The 23,132-nt window shown below is 41.6% G+C and overlaps 2 protein-coding genes across 2 annotated transcripts in view; one reads left to right on the forward strand and one right to left on the reverse strand.

Annotated features, from left to right (window-relative positions):
• hs6st3b (heparan sulfate 6-O-sulfotransferase 3b) overlaps positions 1-9,375 on the reverse strand; it is a 68,514-nt gene extending 59,139 nt beyond the window's left edge. The window contains exons 1-2 of the mRNA XM_039817545.1: positions 9,248-9,375; positions 6,662-7,842 (exon numbers count right to left, since the gene is read on the reverse strand). Coding sequence (XP_039673479.1) covers positions 6,662-7,206 — 545 coding nt within the window. The 5' untranslated portion in view covers positions 7,207-7,842; positions 9,248-9,375. The remainder of the gene's footprint in view (positions 1-6,661; positions 7,843-9,247) is intronic.
• A 128-nt stretch (positions 9,376-9,503) lies between these two features.
• Positions 9,504-23,132, forward strand: part of uggt2 (UDP-glucose glycoprotein glucosyltransferase 2) — a 45,464-nt gene continuing 31,835 nt past the window's right edge. The window contains exons 1-10 of the mRNA XM_039817546.1: positions 9,504-9,631; positions 10,227-10,377; positions 10,992-11,074; positions 11,176-11,306; positions 19,220-19,332; positions 19,529-19,706; positions 21,734-21,830; positions 21,912-21,981; positions 22,121-22,221; positions 23,003-23,102. Of these exons, the coding sequence (XP_039673480.1) occupies positions 10,253-10,377; positions 10,992-11,074; positions 11,176-11,306; positions 19,220-19,332; positions 19,529-19,706; positions 21,734-21,830; positions 21,912-21,981; positions 22,121-22,221; positions 23,003-23,102 (998 nt within the window). The 5' untranslated portion in view covers positions 9,504-9,631; positions 10,227-10,252. The remainder of the gene's footprint in view (positions 9,632-10,226; positions 10,378-10,991; positions 11,075-11,175; positions 11,307-19,219; positions 19,333-19,528; positions 19,707-21,733; positions 21,831-21,911; positions 21,982-22,120; positions 22,222-23,002; positions 23,103-23,132) is intronic.

Raw genomic sequence — 23,132 nt, forward strand, 5'->3', positions numbered from 1 at the left:
TGACTCCGACCTGTGGCCCTTTGCTGCATGTTGTTCCCCCTCTCTCTCTCCTTTCATGTCTTTAGCTGTCCTGTCAAAATAAAGGCCTAAAAAGAATGAAAGTAGGTAGAATACTGCCTGTAGGCTTTATAAAATGTTCTTATGCTAACTACATCTTTCTGTAAGGACACTTAAAGGTTTCTATTGAAAAATAAAAAAAGCTCATTTCCTTCTGCATAGTCGAATTTGAATCACATTTAATGACTTCCTTGATTGTTCTCATTTTCTTTGTCATGACAGTGAACAAGTGCTTGACATATGCTGTTGCACTCTCTGTAGAGGTAACACTTAATTATCAAACCAACTGGATTACTGCTCAGGCCTGCCAGCAATGACTACTTGAATTAATGACACATGAAAAGCAATCTCCACATCCTGGAAGTCCAAAGCCTGCAAGGGCACCCACACCTCGGAACATAATAAACATCCCATCATTGGGATGAGCACTTTGCCTCCTACATCTAAAGATACGACCAGAACTGTAAATCTGCTCAACTTTCCTCCTTCGAGTTCATCTGTGTCTGGAGGGCATCCATTAGCCTGCTGCTTTACTGTGTCTCATGGAGGTCCTGTGCTTTCTCTTTTTCGCTATGCGAGAGGCTTCAGAGAACACAGAAGAAAAGTCTAAGTCCATAAAGTGCAGAAAAATGTATACATTTATGGGTATTACTGTATTTAATTTAAGTTCCAAATGTTAGCTATTCTTTCTAGTCTTTGGAGTCTGTAAGAGTCATATTTTCTGACTGGTGTGCCAAGTTGAGCAAAAACAGAGTGAAACTTGTAATTTTATTTAGAGTAAACTTTTGAAATTAAGTTACTGCATCTATCATTTACTATCTAAACACAGACTGTAAAGGTAGTTGTAATGTGGATTACCTAATGGAGATAACATTGCCGCTACAGACTCTTTGTTCAATACACATTATATATCATCAGAAAAAAATTAAAAATAATAATACTTGTAATATTTTGATTCTTAAACCTCCAATAATCTTTTTGACCACCTGGGGGCAGTGGAACCAACTTGTGGTAAACATTGACATGACATCACCTTTTAAGTTGATACGGTTTTAGTGTTAGCAAACAGTTGCTTATTTACACATCCAGCAGCAACATTATCATTCATTTGGAGTCGTGTTTGTGTCCACCTGATGAATGTAAGTCCAATACTGACTCTCTTTTAGCTCTATTTTTGGTCTCCACCTACTACTAAGGTAAATATATCAGTCTTTAGCTGCTAAATGCTCCACTGGTTACTATGGTTGGTGCTGAGCAGTTAGTGTACAGTATTTGTCTTTTTTTTTTTTAGAGCATTATCACTGAAAACTGCTGCCTGCTGCAGCCGAGAACAACGCTATGAGAGCAGTGAGAGGGAACCAAAACAGTAAAGCTAAACAATGAGCTTAACGTCATTATAAAGCTCTGTAAAGTCGAGAGAAGCTGCAGATTCAGGTGACATTCTGGAGCTTAATCCCTACAAGCTACGCCTCTCACATTACACACTCATTTTATACATTATAAAAAATATTGATTAGTTGCTTTTAAGTGCTCATAAACAATTGATATTTCTAGAATTTTTATGACAACTGGGCTAACTTTATCTGATGAACATGTGATGTTCATGTGATTGAAAGCTTCAAAAGAGTTTTCTCAACTGCCATTTCCAACTATGACCTCAACTATGATAGACTAAAAACAACATAATAATAATCAAACTGCGAAAATGCCCACATAGCCTATTGTGTAATAAAATTAATTTAATTATTAATGCCAAAATGAAAAATACCAGTGATGTCTGCAAGTTTAAGTTAATTAAGGTCGGGTTGGTAATGACTCCCTCCCACATGATGATACAGGGAGATGCCCAACATTGTCATGCGCAGGTAGTAGATAGAGTGAGACATGCACAGTTCAATGATCTGAGCTGTAAGTGGTAACAACCACGCATTAATTGCTGCTCTCTCTGCATCACTTACTATGAATAAAATATGATGTGGGGTGTTATTCAGCAAAGGATTAAAGCAACACTAGATAACTTTTCCCGCTTCGGTCCCCCTACAGGTTGGAATCAGAATTGTCCATTACATGCAAGTTTGCCAGATCGGGTAGTGGATCTGTAGTTCGAATGAACTGGACAATGTAATGTAATGGACAATTCCGCTTCCAACCTGTAGGGGGGCCGCAGCGGGAAAAGTTCTCTAGTGTTGCTTTAAGGCATGTCATTGCCATGTAAGTAATAACAGTATATTACTGCTCCTGTATGACTGTTGTAGAAACAAAGGGAATGTGAATATGTCATTTTTATGACTGGTGGAGAAAACATACTGTAGGCGAGAGCTTTATTTGGTTTTGCAGTACCCGCCCTTCATTGGTTAACCATTAATTGTAATACTGGTGACCTACAACACACTGAAACACAAACACATCAGGCCATAATGCACACAGGACTTGTCCTTCACCTTTCAGAAGACTGACAGCAATTACTGTAGGTATCTGACCACTGTAAAGTAGCATTTAAATCAAATGTACAGCAACTAGGCTATACAGTATAAAAACTGTTAAAATAAACATCCATCATTTAGCGATTACATTAAGAAAGCAAAGAATTTACAAAAAAGTAATCATTAAAAATCAAAATACAGTAGTTGCCAATTTATGTTCACAGCTTTCAAGACAGCTTTTGCACATAACATACAAACCTTGAGGACACAGTGATCTAAACATCATTATCCAGAATCACAGCAGAGGACATCCTCTGTCATTGCTACATAGGAACAGCTCTCTCTCTCTCTCTCTCTCTCTCTCTCTCTCTCTGTGCTTCATCAAAGGAGAATATCGAAGAGCGTCCGTACTTTACTTGTGTTTTTGCTTTGGTCTCTTTGTACTTCTGAACTGAGCATTCATTATGCATAAGCAACAAGAAAGCTGCTAATGAAGATTTCATAAATTGATAAAAAACTGCAACATCAGCATGCATAAAATTACCACGAAGCCACAGTTAAAAGGGGAATAACTAACATGAAATGGACAGGAAAAAAGCTATACATACTTAACAATTGTATATTAAACGTATTATTTATTTATTGGTTTGAATGTTTATGGCCTATATAAATTAATGTACTTGCTAAATTTGTTACAAATGGATGAGGCAAGAAACAAGGCTCAAATAAGCATATGAGCAAATTAACTGTTAACTCATTGTTGGCTTTCGCAGCTTCATGTCAATTTTGTTGAAACTTGAATTTCTACCAACACACAGTGGCAAGATATGTTTTTGAAATACAGCTGAAGGCACAGAAACAAGGATGATTTGCTTGCTTGCAACTAGAAACTAGGTGTGATTATTATAGCTGTATATACTGTCTACAATTGCTTTCAGGGATAAAAAAAGTTGTATTAAATTGAACTGAATATAATTAAGAAATCCAGGAATAACAATACTTTAAAGAACTGAACATATTCTGAAGTGAATAAAAACGGGCTGGCTCTGGATTGTTCTTGAACTCAACAAATCTCTATAACAGATGTTCCACCAAAGTGAGACATCAGAAAAATCAGTGAAAGGACAAGGAGAGACATGGAATAAATTAAAATCAGTTCAACCCTAATTTAAAGGCTGGCCATTAAATGTCACAAAATACAATAAATTTGAAAGTGAAACAAACTCCATAGACAGATATTGAAAGAGATGCTGACATTGTCAATAGCAGCATCACATTACAAAAATAATGTGATACATAATACATAATTTTATTCATGTAATATATCAAAAAACTCAAAAAATAGTTTCAAACTCAATGTTTCAATGCATGCCAACCACCAACATGTATGAAGTATAGGCTTTGGTTTGCTCTTAAGGTGCATTTTCATGGATTTTCAGTCTACCACTGCTGCTTTATTCAAGGAGTATAATATATGCTTCGCTGTAGGGACATCTGACTGTATGTTTGATAATCAAATTTCCTCACCTTAACCTGTAGCCGTCACAATAAAGCTGTGTTGTTGTTTTATTAATCTCAGTGGTGACAGAGATTCTCACTGCACACGGATGGAAACTAATATTAGAGTGAGAAACCGCATGAGCTCATTTTTATTTCAGTGGAAAGCAACATCAAATATGTCTCTGATACTGACCTACGACCTTACGGTATACTACACAGGCAAAACAATTCTAAAGACACAGTCCATTCTTTATGCAAGTACATTTTGAAAATGAGCCCCTTGTTTAGTCATATTGAATATATCTACCTGAGTCACTCCAGACCAAACAGTTAGCTAATGAACATGCAAATCAGAAATAATTCTAGCAGCTGTCCTCAGTGAAGGGCCTCTGAAATCGCCTGGGATGAAAACAACCTTCTCAACAAGCCATCTTCATGCAGCAGACAAGACAATGCCATGACGCTCTCCACAGAGCAACTTAAGAGGACAGCACTTAGAGGTATGTTTCTCCAAAAAGTCCCTGAAGAGAGGCAGGCTTGCCCGCTCCACTTCTCCCCTGACTGACAGCACACTCCAGAGGAGCCACGCCGCAGGACACGCACACTGATCCAGTCTGACACGCCTGACCTTTCCTGGGCCGCACGGCTGGCTCACCGTGCAAGCACACCCTGCCCGGCTGAAAAGGCCAAACAATGCCACGCAGGCAGTGCCATGGCTGCCTACCTCTGCCCCCCTCCCCCCTACTGCCATCTCAAGAGCTGGCAAGGTCAATGCCTGGGACAGCGGGAAGACAGCCACTCAATATGAAAGGCTCTCGACCACAAAACAAGGGTATGCTAACTGAATTTGGCAGTTATGTACGATTGGTATTTTCCATTGCACCCTTAGGTGGAGTTAGGATTTTTGTAACAAGTGGATTATATATTACAAATTACGCATATTATTGTACAAGTGCATTTTTTTACTTTGACCTAATACCATTTAATATATTTCAATTAAGGCATTGCACACAAAACAATTTATGAAGGTGAAATTTGCATAATAATAATAATATATATATATATATATATATATATATAGTATTATATAATATGAATACTATTAGTTATCTCACTTAGTAAATGTGTTGTGTGCAGTGACTGGTTAGTGAGGGGGTCTAACGTAGTGTGTCTACCATCAGCCTTGGTCAAGGCAGAATGATCTCAGAATAGATGCTGCGGGAGCCCGCTAAAGAACAAGGGATGGGAGGACCAGTAAGTGCAGAATAGATGCTGCAGCTGTGAAATGAAGAGCTGTCACATTCAGTGAGCACTTTCCTGAGTAAAGGAAACACTTGCACTTCTGCACAGCAGAAATAAATCATGTGCTCATGTACTTAAGTGTAAGACTGTTTTTTTCCAAACAGAGAAGGGAATTCTTGTGTGCTTGTGTGACACATTTGGTGCTTTTTCTACATGCGAAAGTAGATTTGAAAATATGCTGTAACTGAGTTATAGACTTTTATACCTAAACTGTAGTGCAATTTAAAGAATCAGTGACTCCAGAAGCACTAACTGCATTGCAAAATACACACATCCACTCTGCTGAGTGAAAACACACACACGCACGCACACGCACACGCACACGCACACACACACACTGCTCATGCAGTGAATAGTTCATTACAATGCGGCCCCCTTTAGTAAATGTACTGTATCTCACATTTGTACAAGCAATTGCAAATGTCTTTTCCACTGAAATTACAACTTGATAATGCATATCAAGTTCTACTTTGCTGTTTATCTCTGATAACTACTGTGTATCATACACCAAACATCTTGGGATAATTTGAACTCAGACCTGAGATAAGATGGCATCAAATGTAAAGATTTTGTGTAATATAACAGTAGTGCACCTGTTCTGTAAGCCAACGAGAACACCTGAAAGGGACTAATTACAAAAGACACTAAGGCCAAGGATGCAGGGGGAGTGTACTGGTGTATGGGTCAGGTATAAATATGTCACATTCAGTCAGTGTTCAATAGGTGCAATTGGAGCTTTGATCCAGTGACAATGAAATCACCACAGTGTACCAGAACATTTGGACTGCAGGCTCACAAACACTGTTACTGCAGTGAAAGGAGAGTTCTGTAAATGCTTCAGAACAATTGGTTAATGGCAAAAATTGGCAAAATAACAGGACTGGCACAGCTGGGCAGGAAACAGTTCATTGTGAGGGGCTGATGTGAACACAAAGGACAAACACAAACAATATGTCTGAAGGTCAAGCACATTAAAACAAATTTTGTTATATCTGTTTATACTACATTATCTTCAGTCTAACACACTTATGTGTACACACCCACCTATTAAGTGAGCTGATTGCTGGGTGATTGGTTGCAATTATTTGCCTTTTTACAATCAGTGTATATTGTTCGGTCCCATCCATCACTGCTCACTTAAATGTCCAGTTAACTGCTCACAAAAGTCTATATGCAAAAAAATTAAACCTTTAAATTGATCATGGGGCTCCAGTGCAGGTGTCTTGTTTGTACACACTTGCAATGTGATCTTGGTGGTTTGGGGGCCACACAGCTTGTTTCAGCATTTCTGCTCATTAACACAAGGAACACACACACACACACACACACACACACACACACACACACACACACACACACACACGGTGAATTAGGCATACCTTTTATTTCTCTGGGCCTCCTTCTTATCCATAATGACAGGCACACAGTTCGAAAGCTCGGTCCAGTCTGCATGAAGTCCGCAGCTCCAGCCAGTAGAGAACCGGGAGAAGAGCCAGGACTCCTCTTTCCCTGGTCGGTGACATGTGCATTTCTTCTGTCCGGGTTTGCAGTCGCACGGCTGCTCCAAGCGAATATTCCTCACCAAGTGTCTCCCGAAAGTAGTTCCCCCGGTCTTCTGGATGTGCAAAAACACTATCACGTCGTCCCCTTTGATGTTGAACTCCACGTGTCGGTCAAGGTCTCTTTCGGTGAAGTTGAATTTTGACGGTAGTTTAGGAGGGCTGTCATCCTCCAGGTCTTGATCTCTGTAGAAATCATCGCTGTCCTGGTACGGGGTGGAAAGTAGGCTTACCCCTCTTAATTTCTCCCCAGTCTTAAAGTGGCACGAATTGCTGCCAGCGGGACATATGTACTGATAACCTATCATAACAAAAAGGACAGCTAAAATAGGAACCAAGATGAGCTTACTGGACCTATCATCCATTATATCAAGATATTGTCTTCATTCCATTACTTTGAATAATAAGTAGCACCTTGATGGGTTCTTCGGGGATCAATTGCCTAATGCTCCATGCCTCAGAAAAGACTAAAGGTGCCTATTATTTAGGTGCCACATGTTGATCAGATAACACCCTCCGGTAATCTGGACAAAAGAAGAAGTCCACCTTTTGGATTCTATAATAATGCCGTCTGCACTGCGCTGGAAATCTTGTCCAAAGTCAAGAGTCATGGCATTCACATGTCTGGCTGTCCAACTTCTAAAGCCGGAGTAGAGCTGCATCCGTGCCGACGACTCCCATACTCCGGTATCAAGTTCAAAATTAGGCAGCTGATGAGACTTTATAGTTTTCCCCCTTCTTTATTTTTTGGTCTAAATCGCAGTGTGTTTCGTTTTGGCGATAGACTTACTTCAGAAGAAACGTGTCACGGCTCGGACTGTCGGGCTGGGTCCTCCGGCAGCATCCTCGGCGGGTTGGGCGGTCTGACTGACTGTGCTGAAAGCAGTGCTTTTGAGAGGATGCTGCTGCATCCGAGCCGACAAATACGCGTTATGCTCTCTTCGTGGTTGGGCTGAGAGAGCTCTATCCAATTCCTGTCCATCCCACAATCGTGTTAAACACTGCAAAAGCCAGAAGCCCACACGGACACTGAATACAACATGGAGATTCAAGCACATATTTGCTAAATACCAAATCCGCTGTAACTTTATGAAGCGCATTCATCCGAGTGTGACCTTTGATGATACAAGAGATGGCACACTATCTCTCTAGTTGCAGTGTAAGGATATAGCCATATAGCCCAAATGAATGTCTAATATATGCTCAAAGACAGTATAGGTTATTGTTAGGAGAGCCAAATTAAAAGTGAAACAGCGGGTTTCTGCAATAATGGTTACAGTCACACATCCATTAACACCATAAAATAGGCTATGGTGCACTGAAATGCGAGGCATTTATAGAGTTGTGCTGTGACGAAATGGTTTTGATTAATTAAGAGCAAATTGTGAACTGAACATGTTGGTCACAATACTTTTTCATGAGTTTAGTTAGGCTATTTTTTGATTAATTGATCAGTCATTTTGTCACTAGTGCCCAACATTTCAAAATTGAGAAAGCTTTAACATGCAAAATGATACCAAAATTGAGTATAAAGGGTTACTCCACCCATTTTACACAAGAGGGTCAGTTTACTGCAGGGGTCTTTTTTTAAGCCAAGGACCTGACTGAAAGAGAGACGGAGCAGGGACCTCCTACTATGAAGGCTATATTGTAGAAATTAAGTTGCATATTAAACTTGGCCTATAATGTGTAGGGCGGCCTTCACCTTTTTTTTTATAGAATACTAAGCTATTAAAATAGCCTAATAATTGTTGGCATGATTTTATAAATCATGCTTTAATGTTAAACATACATTAAATCCTTACCTTTATCTGTGGATGGATATCTTAGTGACTACCTTACCTAGGCTATAGACCGGTAAGCCTATTATCAGTGGGGATTTATATTTGCTAATAATGTTTGATTCATGTTAAAGACAATAATTTGGAGCCCCCCCTGCATTGACTCTGAGGACCCCCTAAGGGTCCCCGACCCAATGTTGAAGATCCCTGGTTTACTGGGCATGGGAATCACTAGGCTAAGTAGCCTGTGAGAACAGATGTATGATACCACAAATTTTTGTCCCGCTATCTCTCACAAATAGGCTATACCAACTTTATGGAAGTCGGGCAATACAATGCTACACAACCCCTTTAATATTCTGTTGACTTACTGATAGATTGACATAGCCTACAAATTGTTTTATCTATCAATAACTATGCTTAATGTTGCATATTGCTATAAAATAATTACGTTAGGCTATATGCTAGATCTTAGCTCATCATTTAAACATAATGTAACATGGTAATTATTCAATATTTCTTTGATACACGGGTAGCCTCCCATACAGCTGCAACTGTTTGGCTACACAGTTTCACACTGACACACATAGCGTTACTCACTCAGTAGCCTACCATAGCTCAGTACCTTATATACTGTCTACGCTCAGTACACAGTGCTGTAGCTGCAACATGCCACAGTGTTTGGTGGGAAAAGCGTTTGAGCGTCAGCCTCTGCCTTTTTAGCTGTCTACCGCCATGCCAGATGAAATTACAACTTTACCACCGGGTTTGTTTAAACTTTACACTCACTGTCACTAATTGTGTCCATGCGAACACGGTGACAAATTGTGCCCAAAATCATAATACGCCACGATTTATTTTTCATTTAACGGTTGTTTCAGACACGGATAACGGTCAGCGCGAGTCACCACAATATGCGGCTACCCCGGCAACTTGCTGTTGGCTGCCCAAAATACCTACCCGAAGAAACCCTTTGCTTTGTATGGAAGCGGTCAGCATCACTAACGGGGTGAGGGATATAATATTGGCAACACAGTGACCAATGTAACGTTATTCATATTGTAACGCTACACTGTTACATGTTTGTAGCAAGCGACCATTGTAGACTTCGTTCGTTAAATCAAGCTAGTGTGTCGTTTGCATGCTGGGCTGTTTACTTTTATGCTACAGCTAAGTTAACTTCAGTCTGACCCGTTTAAACGTTAGTTATTTTATCCGTAACGTTAGGCACCATGTGCAATAACTAGTACTTTTAGTGTGTATTTCTTTCTATTTATGATTGTATTGTTTTATTATTCATTTCTTGTCTTTTTAGATTTAGATTTATGTTTACTGAATTTCGTTGTTGATTTTTGTAAAATGACAATAAATCTTCTGATTCTGAGGTCTAGCTAACAAACATATTTCTTCATGTAACGTTAGCTAGCATCTCCTGCAACGGTGTAAGGTTGCTCTGAATTTCTGAGGGTTGCACCGGTGTTGTGGTTTAGTAATTTAGCTAGCGTTAGAGTAACTAGCTAGCTAGCTACGTGGCACTGACTGGCACTTCTCAAAAGGCAAAGGTACTCTAACGATGACGGTGCTCATGCTCTCTGCCACTGTAGGTTCATGTTACGTCTCGCCGGAGATAATGAGGAACGTTATTGTGCTGTCACTGCTGCTGCTGAACATACATCATGTCATATCGGCACCCAAAGGCGTCGCTGCCAGTCTGAAAGCAAAGTGGAGCATGACGCCTTTCCTCCTTGAGACAAGGTAACCTACTCACCCCCTGGATTTTAATGTTGAGGTCATGAGTCCAAGCCCCCCAAATTCCCCCTATAATGTTACCCCCTTCAAAAAATGAACTTGCCACTAAACAGGAAGTAGCCTATTCTTTCTTTCTTTCTTTCTTTGTCTTAGAAGTAGTCTAACAACCAAGTGTACGTTTTAATGTTCCCCGATGTTGTTCAAATGTTTAATGTTCCACTTAAAATACAGAAAACATGACCTTATTGTCCTCTATGGTAGCTAAGGCCTTGTCAATACAGACATTATTCAGAGTGATTGAACATAGTAGTTTCTTGTTAGTTGCCTCATATTGTGGCTGGGAACAACTGAAAACTGTAAAAATTGTATATCCATTGGGGGAAAATGATTCTTAAATTGACAGATTTCATCCTCAAGTCATAACACTTCTGTAAATAAGTGCCCTTTAGTGGATCATAACTTTAGTAATCATACATAATGGACTCATGGATCTCATTACCAGAAAATATAAAATTATTTTGTGGACTGTCGCTTTAACTGTTGGGCAGTAAGAAAAAGGTTGCTTGGGTCCTGTGGTTACTGACTAATGCTGATTAATACTTTCATTTTCTCTTGGGCAGTGAGTTTATTGGAGAAGATGGGAATGAGAAATTCTGGCAGTTTGTTGACACTGTGAAAGAGCTCACTGTATACAAGCAAGGAGGTATGTTGTTTGAATCCAAAATACATTTGAAATATGTTTACACCTCAACAGGTGTGCTTCTCTTCTAAGAAACCTCATTATTACTAATGTTGATCTCACAGAGTCTGTGCGCTCGTACTACAACTTGATCCTGAAGAAGGCTGGCCAGTTCCTCACAGATCTTCAAGTTAATCTCCTCAAATTTGCTCTGTCCCTACGCTCGTACTCACCAGCTGTTCATTCATCCCAGCAGGTATGTTGTGATCAAAATAGTATAACTATTTCAAAACCCTCTCAAGAGCAACATGGGAATATTACGACATGCAAGAGAGCCTATTTCCTATTAGAGGTTGTTGTTCACCTTATTCTTGACTCAAGTTGCTCTGCAGGCCTTTCTTACAGTTTTTCTCCATTTCTTTTGCGCAATCTTTAAATGACAGTCATTATTCTCAAACTATAAAATACTACACAATCAATAACTATTTTTTTCACAACAGTATTTTTATATCTCTGTGGTTTCTCACAGAATTCAAATGTGTAAGGTTAATGATCTGTAATTTATCCAGTGACAAACAGAGTTGGCGTTGGTTATCAAAATCGATAAGACTGCTTTTTGTACCGTATAACTCTGATGCATTTATCAAAATGCACTTTGTGCATATTCTTATAAGCAAAATATTTCATATTCTGTCTAAACTTTCAGACATAAATGTTTAATACATGTCCAGTCTGGCCCACACTTAACAACAGATCAATATTTTGAACCATTATGTTCATTCTGATATTTGAGTTCAGCCTATCACATGTTGTCAGATGTAGATTCATTGCAAAAATGCCCTATCAGAATTAAGTGAAACATTTTACATGGAAGCATTCCTTTGCTTGAAAGAAGCAAATTTGGCTGCCAGTGCAGTAAGTGAGTTTCACTTGATAATATTTTTTAAAACAAGCCAGGATGTCTAGCTACCATGAGCTTTGTTATTGTTGTTTAAAGACAACAAAAGTCCACCTAGGCGAAACCTTGGTACAGATATTTGTAGTCCTCCCCAGAGGGTGAATTCCAATGACTTTGGTGATCTCCTGACCTTTTCTCTAGCATCATTGTGCTAACTCTCCAAACTGAGATGGTAAACATGTCACTGTACACATTACCTGCTAAACATCAGCATTGTCACTGTGAGCATGTTAGCAGGCTAAAATTAGCACTTAGCTTAACGAAACGCTGTGCTAATGTACGTACATGGATCCGCAAGCATGGCTGTAGCCTTTAGTCTTGTTTATTAACAACGAACATTGTGAAAATATCTGTAATTATTGCTGTAGATGTACAATAGCATGCACTTTTCTGTTTTATATTATTTTCATCAACAGTGTGGGGTGTTAGGTTTTATTTTGAGACTATAGTTTTGTCCCTTATAAACATAACCCCAAACAAGATAAAATTGCCAATCAAGACAAAGCAAGTGACATTTATTTGAATTAAGTCAAACAGCCTTGCATAGCCAGCACTAGATAATCCAATCTGTACTCAAAATAATTTAAACTAGATTAAATCTAAATATAAATGATCTCCCTTACATAGAAGTACAGTTTTTGCAGTGTTGCAGGTGCATCTAATAGAGTATCGTTTCTTAACACATAATATAATATATAACACATTTATACAACAGGGAAGTGTTGCTACCAAAATTCCTTAATATGAACCAGGCAGACATCTGAGAGAAGCAACATTGTACTCATGCTAGTGGTAGAGGTGTAAAAATCCCTTATGGTTTGGTAAGAGAAAGAGACAGGGAAGCAAAACCTGCAATGGATGCTCTATGTGAGTACACATGACAGCAGAGGCCATAAGAGTTTTCCCACAGTCACCAGAAATAATATGTTAGGTTGGTGAAATGCTGTCGCAAGATAGACCGAAGAGTTTGAATGGACAGTTTGGTTGCAGAGAGGATTTACATTTTTTTTTTTTATTATTTGTACTGTATTGTAATTTGTACAATGGTTCCTAATTTCTGTGACTTTATGATAGTGAGATTTTTCTCTTCACTGTACAATGCGATAACAGTTCAAGTTCTTATTTAACTTTTATATTACGGTTAAGTGCTTACTGTAAATAGGAGGGGGGATACACTGGTTATATACTGCGAAGTCTAGATATCGACGACATTTAATTTCCGGGATTGTTTAGGTGCCGCCGGAAGTTCCGCCAGATGTCCGTCACCTTTCTTTGTGTTGGCATTCTAAACTCTGGTTGATGTATGAGGACTGTGGTTAACGGCTCCTCAGATCTCTGCAGGGTAAATTGAGACACCTAGCTCTGTCCTGAGTTTTCTGTTGCACGACTAAACCAACCTTTGAACGTACTTCCCGAGGCTATTTTGCAGCGGCACCGCCAATGACGATTGTGTTTGGTGTAAACAAATGGTAATAAACCAGAGCACGTTTTTTTCTCATCCCAGAATGCTGTGTGGACTAGGCAAGGCAAGGCAACCTTTTTTATATAGCACATTTCAGCAACAGGGCAATTCAAAGTGCTTTACATAAAACATGAAAGAGCAGTTAGAAAACAATTAAAAACAATTTAAAAGACAAGAATACATTTTACAGTGCAGTATAAGAATTTGAAGAACTGAGAGATAAAATACGCAAAAAAAGAGCACTTAAAACAGTTAAACATATAAAAGCAGATAAAATAGGTTAATTAAAGAAAGGACCAATATGTCAGACATCTCAAGCAGTTCGGTCAATATTTCTGGTTCATCTCACCAACAATGGGTCCTGATGCTTCACATGGAGGTTTCATTCCCCATAGTTACAGAAGCTTTAGTATACTCTTTTTCTTTTTCAATGCAGTCGTCACCACAAGGCTTAGTTCTTTCTTCAGCAAACCTTGCAAAACCCGAAACAGTCTTCAGACTGTCTCCAGTAGTCAGGAAACGTGCTAGTTTCGTAGACTATTTCTTTTATTCTTAATTAAATAGTTTCTCAGACTATTTATGTTCAATTGTAATTGTTTTGGTCTTCAGACCCTTTTGTTAGTTATCAAACTAACTTTGTTGACAGTCCACAGCCTGTCTCTTCTGTAATCTATTGTCACACCCATATAAAAGAAATAATCAGAAATATATCAGTTTCTGCAAAATGTCTCAAGCATTTCAGTCCATATTTCTGGTTCATCTCACCAACAATGGGTCAGATGCTTCACATGGAGGTTTCCTTCCCCATAGTTACAGAAGCTTTAGTATACTCTTTTTTTTTTTTTTTTTTTTCAATGCAGTCGTCACCACAAGGCTTAGTTCTTTTCTTCGGCAAACCTTGCAAAACCCGGAACGGTCTTCAGACCGTCTCTAATAGTCATGAAAGTGCTAGTTTTGTAGACTATTTATTTTATTCTTAATTTAATAGTTTCTCAGACTATTTCTGTTCAATTGTAATTGTTTTGGTCTTCAGACCCTTTTGTTAGTTATCAAACTAACTTTGTTGACAGTCCAAAGCCTGGAATAATCATAAATTCAATTCTATTAATTAATCTAACTAGAACCCCAAAGAACTGAGAGATACAATATGTGAATAAAAGTTACAGTGCAGTATAAGAAATTAAACATTAAAGAGCAGTTATAGATTGTCATACAGTGTCAACTTCAGTATAAAAAAGAAAGAGCAGTTAAAACAGTTAAACATATAAAAGCAGATAAAATAGCTTATTTAAAGAAAGGCAACATCAAAAAGATAGGTCTTCAGCCTTGATTTAAAAGAGAGTTGAAGAAAAATTCAGGTCTGAGTCCATGACTACACAAAGATTTCTGGCTTTGTCTGTTGTTTTTGACATTGTCGTTTGAAGCTGAGCGCTGACGTTTAATCGTTCCTCTTTAGCTCCAAAAACAACCACCTCAGTTTTTTCTTCATTTAATTTAAGAAAGTTCTGGCACATCCAGTCGTTAATTTGTTCAATGCACATATTCAGTTGTTGTATTGGGCTATAGTTCCCTGGCGATAAGCTTATGTAAATTTGTGTGTCATCCGCATAACTAAGGTAACTTATTTTGTTGTTTTCCATAATTTGAGCCAGTGGAAGCATGTAGATGTTGAACAGGAGAGTCCCCAGAACTGAGCCTTGGGGAACTCCGCACGTCATATTTGTATGCTCAGATGTATAATTACCAATAGACACAAAGTAGTCCTATTCTTTAAATAGGATTCAAACCACTTTAGTACTGAGCCAGAAAGACCAACCCAGTTTTCCAATCGGTCAAGTAATTTGTCATGGTCGACCGTATCAAATGCAGCACTGAGATCAAGTAATACTAAGACTGAAATTTTGCCACTATCTGTGTTTAAGTGGATGTCATTAAAGACTTTAACAAGAGCCGTCTCAGTGCTGTGGTGTGGTTGAAAACCTGACTGAAAGGCATCAAAACTGTTGTTTAGTGATAAGAAAAGGTTGAGTTGTTGAAAAACCGCTTTTTCTATGATTTTCTATGACTAGCCAGACCCTCCTCCGCAGTGCTGTGGAGGAAGGTTTGGCAATGCGAGACTATCAACTCAGAGACTTATGAACCCCAGTTTGAATAAAAACATGTTTTACATGACCATCCATCCATCCATCCATCTTCGTCCGCTTATCCGGTGTCGGGTCGCGGGGGGAGCAGCTCCAGCAGGGGACCCCAAACTTCCCTTTCCCGAGCAACATTAACCAGCTCCGACTGGGGGATCCCGAGGCGTTCCCAGGCCAGGTTGGAGATATAATCCCTCCACCTAGTCCTGGGTCTTCCCCGAGGCCTCCTCCCAGCTGGACGTGCCTGGAACACTTCCCTAGGGAGGCGCCCAGGGGGCATCCTTACCAGATGCCCGAACCACCTCAACTGGCTCCTTTCGACGCAAAGGAGCAGCGGCTCTACTCCGAGCTCCTCACGGATGACTTCTCACCCTATCTCTAAGGGAGATGCCAGCCACCCTCCTGAGGAAACCCATTTCGGCCGCTTGTACCCTGGATCTCGTTCTTTCGGTCATGACCCAGCCTTCATGACCATAGATGAGGGTAGGAACGAAAACTGACCGGTAGATCGAGAGCTTTGCCTTCTGGCTCAGCTCTCTTTTCGTCACAACGGTGCGATAGATGGAATGTAATACCGCACCCGCGGCGCCGATTCTCCGACCAATCTCCCGCTCCATTGTCCCCTCACTCGCGAACAAAACCCCAAGGTACTTGAACTCCTACACTTGGGGTAGGACTCATTCCCTACCTGGAGAAGGCATTCCATCGGTTTCCTGCTGAGAACCATGGCCTCCGATTTAGAGGTGCTGATCCTCATCCCAACCTCTTCACACTCGGCTGCGAACCGATCCAGTGAGTGCTGAAGGTCGCAGGCCGATGATGCCATCAGGACCACATCATCTGCAAAAAGCAGCGATGAGATCCCCAGCCCACTGAACTGCAACCCCTCCCCACCCCGACTACGCCTCGATATCCTGTCCATAAATATTACAAACAGGATTGGTGACAAAGCGCAGCCCTGGCGGAGGCCAACCCTCACCTGAAACGAGTCCGACTTACTGCCGAGAACCCGGACACAGCTCTCACTTTGGTCGTACAGAGATTGGATGGCCCTGAGTAGAGACCCCTCACCCCATACTCCCGCAGCACCTCCCACCAGAATCTCCCGGGGGACCCGGTCATACGCTTCTCCAAATCCACAAAACACATGTAGACCGGTTAGGCATACTCCCAGGCCCCCTCCAGGATCCTTTGAGAGTGAAGAGCTGGTCCGTTGTTCCACGACCAGGACGGAATCCGGCCATTGTTCCTCCTCAACCTGAGGTTCGACTATCGGCCGAACCCTCCTTTCCAGCACCTTGGAGTAGACTTTACCAGGGAGGCTGAGAAGTGTGATACCCCTGTAATTGGCACACACCCTCTGGTCCCCCTTTTTAAAAAGGGGAACCACCACCCCAGTCTGCCACTCCTTTGGCACTGTTCCAGACTTCCACGCAATGTTGAAGAGACGTGTCAACCAGGACAGCCCCTCCACACCCAGAGCCTTGAGCATTTCTGGACGGATCTCATCAATCCCCGGGGCTTTGCCACTGTGGAGTTGTTTGACTACATCAGTGACTTCCGCCTGGGAAATCGACGACAATCCCCCGTCATCCTCCAGCTCTGCCTCTAACATAGAGGGTGTATTAGTCGGATGCAGGAGTTCCTCAAAATGCTCCTTCCACCGCCCTATTACCTCCTCAGTTGAGGTCAACAGTGTCCCATCCTTACTGTACACAGCTTGGATGGTTCCCCGCTTCCCCCTCCTGAGGTGGCGAACAGTTTTCCAGAAGCACTTTGGTGCCGACCGAAAGTCCTTCTCCATGTCTTCTCCAAACTTCTCCCACACCCGCTGCTTTGCCTCTTTCACGGCAGAGGCTGCAGCCCTTCGGGCCCTTAAGTACCCTGCAACTGCCTCCGGAGTCCTCCGGGATAACATATCCCGGAAAGACTCCTTCTTCAGTCGGACGGCTTCCCTGACCACCGGTGTCCACCACGGTGTTCGTGGGTTACCGCCCCTTGAGGCACCTAAGACCCTAAGACCACAGCTCCTCGCCGCAGCTTCAGCAATGGAAACTTTGAACATTGTCCACTCGGGTTCAATGCCCCCAGCCTCCACAGGGATGCACGAAAAAGCTCCGCCGGGAGGTGCGAAGTTGAAAGTCCGTTGGACAGGGCGCCTCCTCCAGACGTTCCCAATTTACCCGCACTACACGTTTGGGCTTACCAGGTCTGTCCAGAGTCTTCCCCCACCCCCTGACCCAACTCACCACCAGATGGTGATCGGTTGACAGCTCTGCCCCTCTCTTCACCCGAGTGTCCAAAACATATGGCCTCAGATCAGATGAAACGATTATAAAATCGATCATTGACCTTCGGCCTAGGGTGCTCTGGTACCAGGTACACTTATGAGCATCCCTATGTTCGAACATGGTGTTCGTTATAGACAATCCATGACTAGCACAGAAGTCCAACAACAAACAACCACTCTGGTTTAGATCAAGGAGGCCGTTCCTCCCAATCACGCCTCTCCAGGTGTCTCCATCATTGCCCACGTGTGCGTTGAAGTCCCCCAGCAGAACAATGGAGTCCCCCACTGGCGCCCCATGCAGGACTCCACTCAAGGTCTCCAAGAAGGCCGAATACTCCAAACTCCTGTTTGGTGCATATGCACAAACAACAGTCAGAGTTTTCCCCCCCACAACTCGCAGGCGTAGGGAGGCGACCCTCTCGTCCACCGGGGTAAACTCCAACGTAGCGGTGCTCAGCCGGGGGCTTGTTAGTATCCCCACACCCGCCCGGCGCCGCACACCCTGAGCAACTCCGGAGAAGAAAAGAGTCCAACCCCTATCCAGGAGTACGGTTCCAGAACCGAGACTGTGCATAGAGGTAAGCCCCACCAGATCTAACCGGTAGCGCTCCACCTCCCGCACCAGTTCCGGCTCCTTCCCCCACAGAGAGGTGACGTTCCACGTCCCCAGAGCCAGCGTCTGCTGCCCGGGTCTGGTCCGTCGAGGCCCCTGACCTTCACTGCCACCCATGTGGCAGCGCACCCGACCCCAGCGGTTCCTCCCACAGGTGGTGGGCCCATGGGCTGGAGAGATGGGAGCCACGTAGCTTGTTCGGGCTGTGCCCGGCCGGGCTCCGTGGCAAACCCGGCCACCAGGCGCTCGCCGACGAGCCCGCCGTCTGGGCCTGGCTCCAGACGGGGGCCCCGGGCTTCCTCCGGGCAGGGTCACTCCATTTCTACCTTGTTTTTCCATTGGGGTTTTTGAACTGGGTGAACATTGGGAGTTACATGACATGAATTATAAATGGATACTACAGTTGGCTTTGAACTAAATTTGACTTTTGACTGAATATTGTGCAGTGTCCCACAAATGTTTACACAAATCTTTCCAATTGTTGTGGTTTCAGCAATGATACGGAGGAATTTCATTTTGGTGACAGTGATACACTGTTGATGAAGTTCTCTAATTTTTAAATATGTTTAACATTACAATGACTAATGGCCTTTTGCAGCTGAAATGAAGTGTTTCGCTGCACAGTATAACTTGTTGTGGTGAATACTGAGAATAAATCAATCACATAACGTAATAGAACATTCCTGCACTCCTCCATGCATTTAACAGATAGCCGGTGATGAGCCACCGCCTGAGGCTTGCCCTGCCTTTGTCTCCATCCATGGTCAACATAGCTGCAGTACCAAGGACATCAAGAAGCTCCTGAAGGCAGCTGCAGGCAGGTAACACAGAATAGCACCGTCTTCTGTGAATAAACTCAATCTGTAGAGCAGAACAAGATGATAGGTTTACAGTATTTCTTTCATTAAAATGTTGCTTTCGCTGACTGCATTTTGCCTGTAATCAACATAGAAATGTTTTTGATACAAATCATTGTATTTCAGAAATCTCTTTAATAACATCTCCAACTGTTTGCAGGCCTAAACCATATTTATTCAAGAATGATCACACATATCCAGGGGTCAATAAAACAGATGTGCCAGTTGTGATCCTCTATGCTGAGATCGGAACCAAGAAGTTCACCTTGTTTCATAAGGTGCTGTCAGAGAAGGCTGGAGAGGGCACACTTATATATGTGCTGCGGCATTTTGTAGCGGTGAGTAGCAATGCTCTCGCAGCCATTTTAAAGTGATGTTCCACTGATTAAATGTTTCAATAAATAATGTGGTTTCCTGTTAGTCTCAGTGAAAAGTTATGCAGTAATCTAACTTGTGCTTTTATCTTTGTGTTTTTACACAGAATAACTGTGTTAGGTTTTAAAGGATAAGGATGTGATATTCTATATTTTTCTTATTTTCAAGGAATCCCATAAAAAGATCAGAACCAACATTAATCTATCCTACTGACAAGTATTCCCTGTGCAGCCAAAGCCTAATATAGCTTATTCCTCTGTGCCATGGACCTCCATTGCTTCATCTTTACTTTAGATGATGGCACTATTGCATTGAGAAAACAGTGACATATTATTCATTTTAGTAGACTCCTCAAAACCTAACTCAAAACCTAACCAAGATACAGATGTCTTTGATGGAGCAAAAGGTGATTTTCTTTAAGATGTGTGTTGAAGAAAATAAGAGCGTGGATGTGGAAGAGTTCTGATTGTGCCTGTGAAAGCACGAGGCAGTGCTTTGAATCTGAGTGACATGAGTGTCATGGTTGAATGTCAGTGAATCTGCTGCCGTATGTTGCGGCCCATGTGCTTCTTCTTCCCTCAGGTAAAATGTGTAATAGATTATAACTTTCACTGACTGTCTAGTATTGAAAAATCCCTTCTTGTAAACAGGGGATGTACACATTGAACACAGTTGGACGATATGGCGTAAAGAATGTGGACACCTGAACATTACAGCCACATGTAATGCACTGGGCACTGAAGTTGGCTGAAAATGTCTGATATGCAAACTGCATTCTGACTCAACCAAAAGGTGTTTGATGGGGTTCAGGTCAGGGCTCTCTGCAAGTCAGTCAAGTGTTAAAGGAGAATTCCGGTCGATTTGTGCTGTCAGTAGCAAGAAAAACGAAAACAATCGGTGTTGTCTACACCGTGTTATCCTCATGCTACAGTTTGCACCCAGGAGGCTGAAACAGGGCAAGTTTTAAACTTGCTTTTTAGCCTCTTAAATGTCATTACAAGTGCCTACCCATGTGAAGTGATTCCTTCCAAGTGAACACAGTGAATCTGACTGCACAGAAATGCATACAAGTTGTGCTAATTCAGCTCTGTCATTTCCGGTGTTGAGACAGCAAGACGAGTGCTTAGGGACAGTCTACAACACCGAAAAGGGATACAAAATATTTTCAAAAATAGGCATATGCTTATTTTTTTAAAGTAAGTGCTGTGGTGAAACTAGCAGGATACAAGTTAGAATTGAGGTAAGTTTGGAGACCCTACCTTATTTAATCATTTAATTAATAAATATTTTTGTTGTATCTCTTTTCGGTGTTGTAGTTTGTACACCACTCTAGCCGACTCTTGGCTTTGCACGTGGTGATGTTAGGCATGTGTGCTGTTTGCTGTTCAGCCACGGAGACCCATATCATGAAGTTCCAAAAAAACAGATCATGTGCTGACGCCGCTTCCCGAGGCATTTTGGTACTCAGTAGTGACTGCTGCAACTTGCAAGTGAAGACAATTTCCCGGGCGTCAGCATTCAGCCTACTGCTGTGCAGCTAAGCTGTTGTTGCTCCCAGGCGGTTCCGTTTCACAATAACCGCACTTACAGCATACTGTGGCAATATCTAGCAGACCAGAAATCTGATTAATTTATTGGAAAGATGGCATCATATCACAGTGCCTTGTTGAACGTCTCTTGCCACCCACTCTGCTCCCAATGTCTGTGAATGGAGATTACAATAGAATGTTTGCATGCTTGATTTTATTTGCCTGCTAGCAATAAGTGTGGCTAAGGCAGTTAAAACCACTAATTTCAACGCATGTCCACCCTAATTGGCCAAGTGGCCATATATTGTATATAGGTATTGGCAGCCAGAAAGCATCCCCCATGGGCTGGATCTGCAGTCTTGATGAGTATTATCACAGTGCTGTTGACAGAAATGTACATGTAAACACAGCTCTAAACTGTTTTTCATTTAAGCCATTACTCTGCTTCGGACTGCTTGCAGAATCCAAAGCCTCAAAAGATGCTTTTATCTGGCTATGGTGTTGAGCTGGCTATCAAAAGCACAGAATACAAAGCTGTGGATGACACCAAAGTAAAAGGTCAGTTTGAGACTCATTAAACATTCTGTGCTGGACTTCGCTGTGTCCACGGCAATAAAACACAAATCTTGTGCTTTATAGATTCAAAGACCGTTATAAACGCTGAGGATGATAATGATGAAGTCCAAGGGTTCATTTTTGGAACATTAAAGTAAGTAGATTAAATGTAAAAAAAAATTTCCATCCATTGTATTTTCTGTTATTGCTGCTGGGCATCCTAGGCTTTGTGTGACTTGATAAGTCCTTGGATTGTATTTGCATCTTCCTCTTTTTCTTTTACCTCTCTTAAGGAAATCTCACTCGGAACTCCAAGAGCAACTCGTCGAGCTTCGCAAACATCTCCTGGAGAGTACCGATGACATGGTCCCTCTCAAAGTGTGGGAAATGCAAGGTACTGATGTTCTATTTCAGATGTTAAATGATTATTAGAAGAAGAAAAAAAAAATGTGTACAATGTAAGGAATGTACAATTACTGCAATGTGGATTTTTGTTTTTTTAGCTTTCAAGTAATATACCATTTGTGGAGATGCTGTTATTTTGTATTGTTGTCTTTGACTAACAGTTAAAGGTCCCATGGCATGAAAATTTCACTTTATGAGTTTTTTTTAACATTATTATGGGTTCCCCCAGCCTGCCTATGGTCCCCCAGTGACTAGAAATGGCGATAGGTGTAAACCGAGCCCTGGGTATCCTGCTCTGCCTTTGAGAAAGTGAAAGCTCAGATGGGCCGATCTGGAATCTTGCTCCTTATGAGGTCATAAGGAGCAAGATTACCTGCTTGGACGGCCAGAGAATTTGGCCCACCCATGAGAAAGAGATACATCATGGCTTTCAAACGAGCAAAGTGGAAGTTGGTCAAGGCCACACACCCCCCCCCCCTCATCCTCAATAGCTACAGACACAGAAATGGCACATACTAAGGAAAGCTCATTGTGGGACTGACTCTAGTGGCTGTAATTCTGCAATTCTGCACCAAGGCTGAATTTCGGGAAAGAGGCTTCAGATACAGTATTATGGGACCACTAAGGTCTATATAAAAGCATCCAAAGAGTACCATGTCATGGGACCTTTAATAATCTTAACACAGCATACTGAATGTAATCTCCTGTGATTGCCTTACATGTATTTCATTTGTCTAGATAGATAAATGTTGATGATTTGATCTCCACAGATCTTAGTGTCCAGGCAGCTGCCAGAATCATGTCCGTGCCAAAGTTTGATGCCTTGAAGCTCATGCAAGACCTCAGTCAGAACTTTCCTAGCAAAGCCAGGTCAGAAAATTATTTATTATTATTATTTTT

The sequence above is a fragment of the Perca fluviatilis genome, chromosome 12 (assembly GCF_010015445.1).
Source record: "Perca fluviatilis chromosome 12, GENO_Pfluv_1.0, whole genome shotgun sequence".
NCBI classification, from domain to species: domain Eukaryota; kingdom Metazoa; phylum Chordata; class Actinopteri; order Perciformes; family Percidae; genus Perca; species Perca fluviatilis.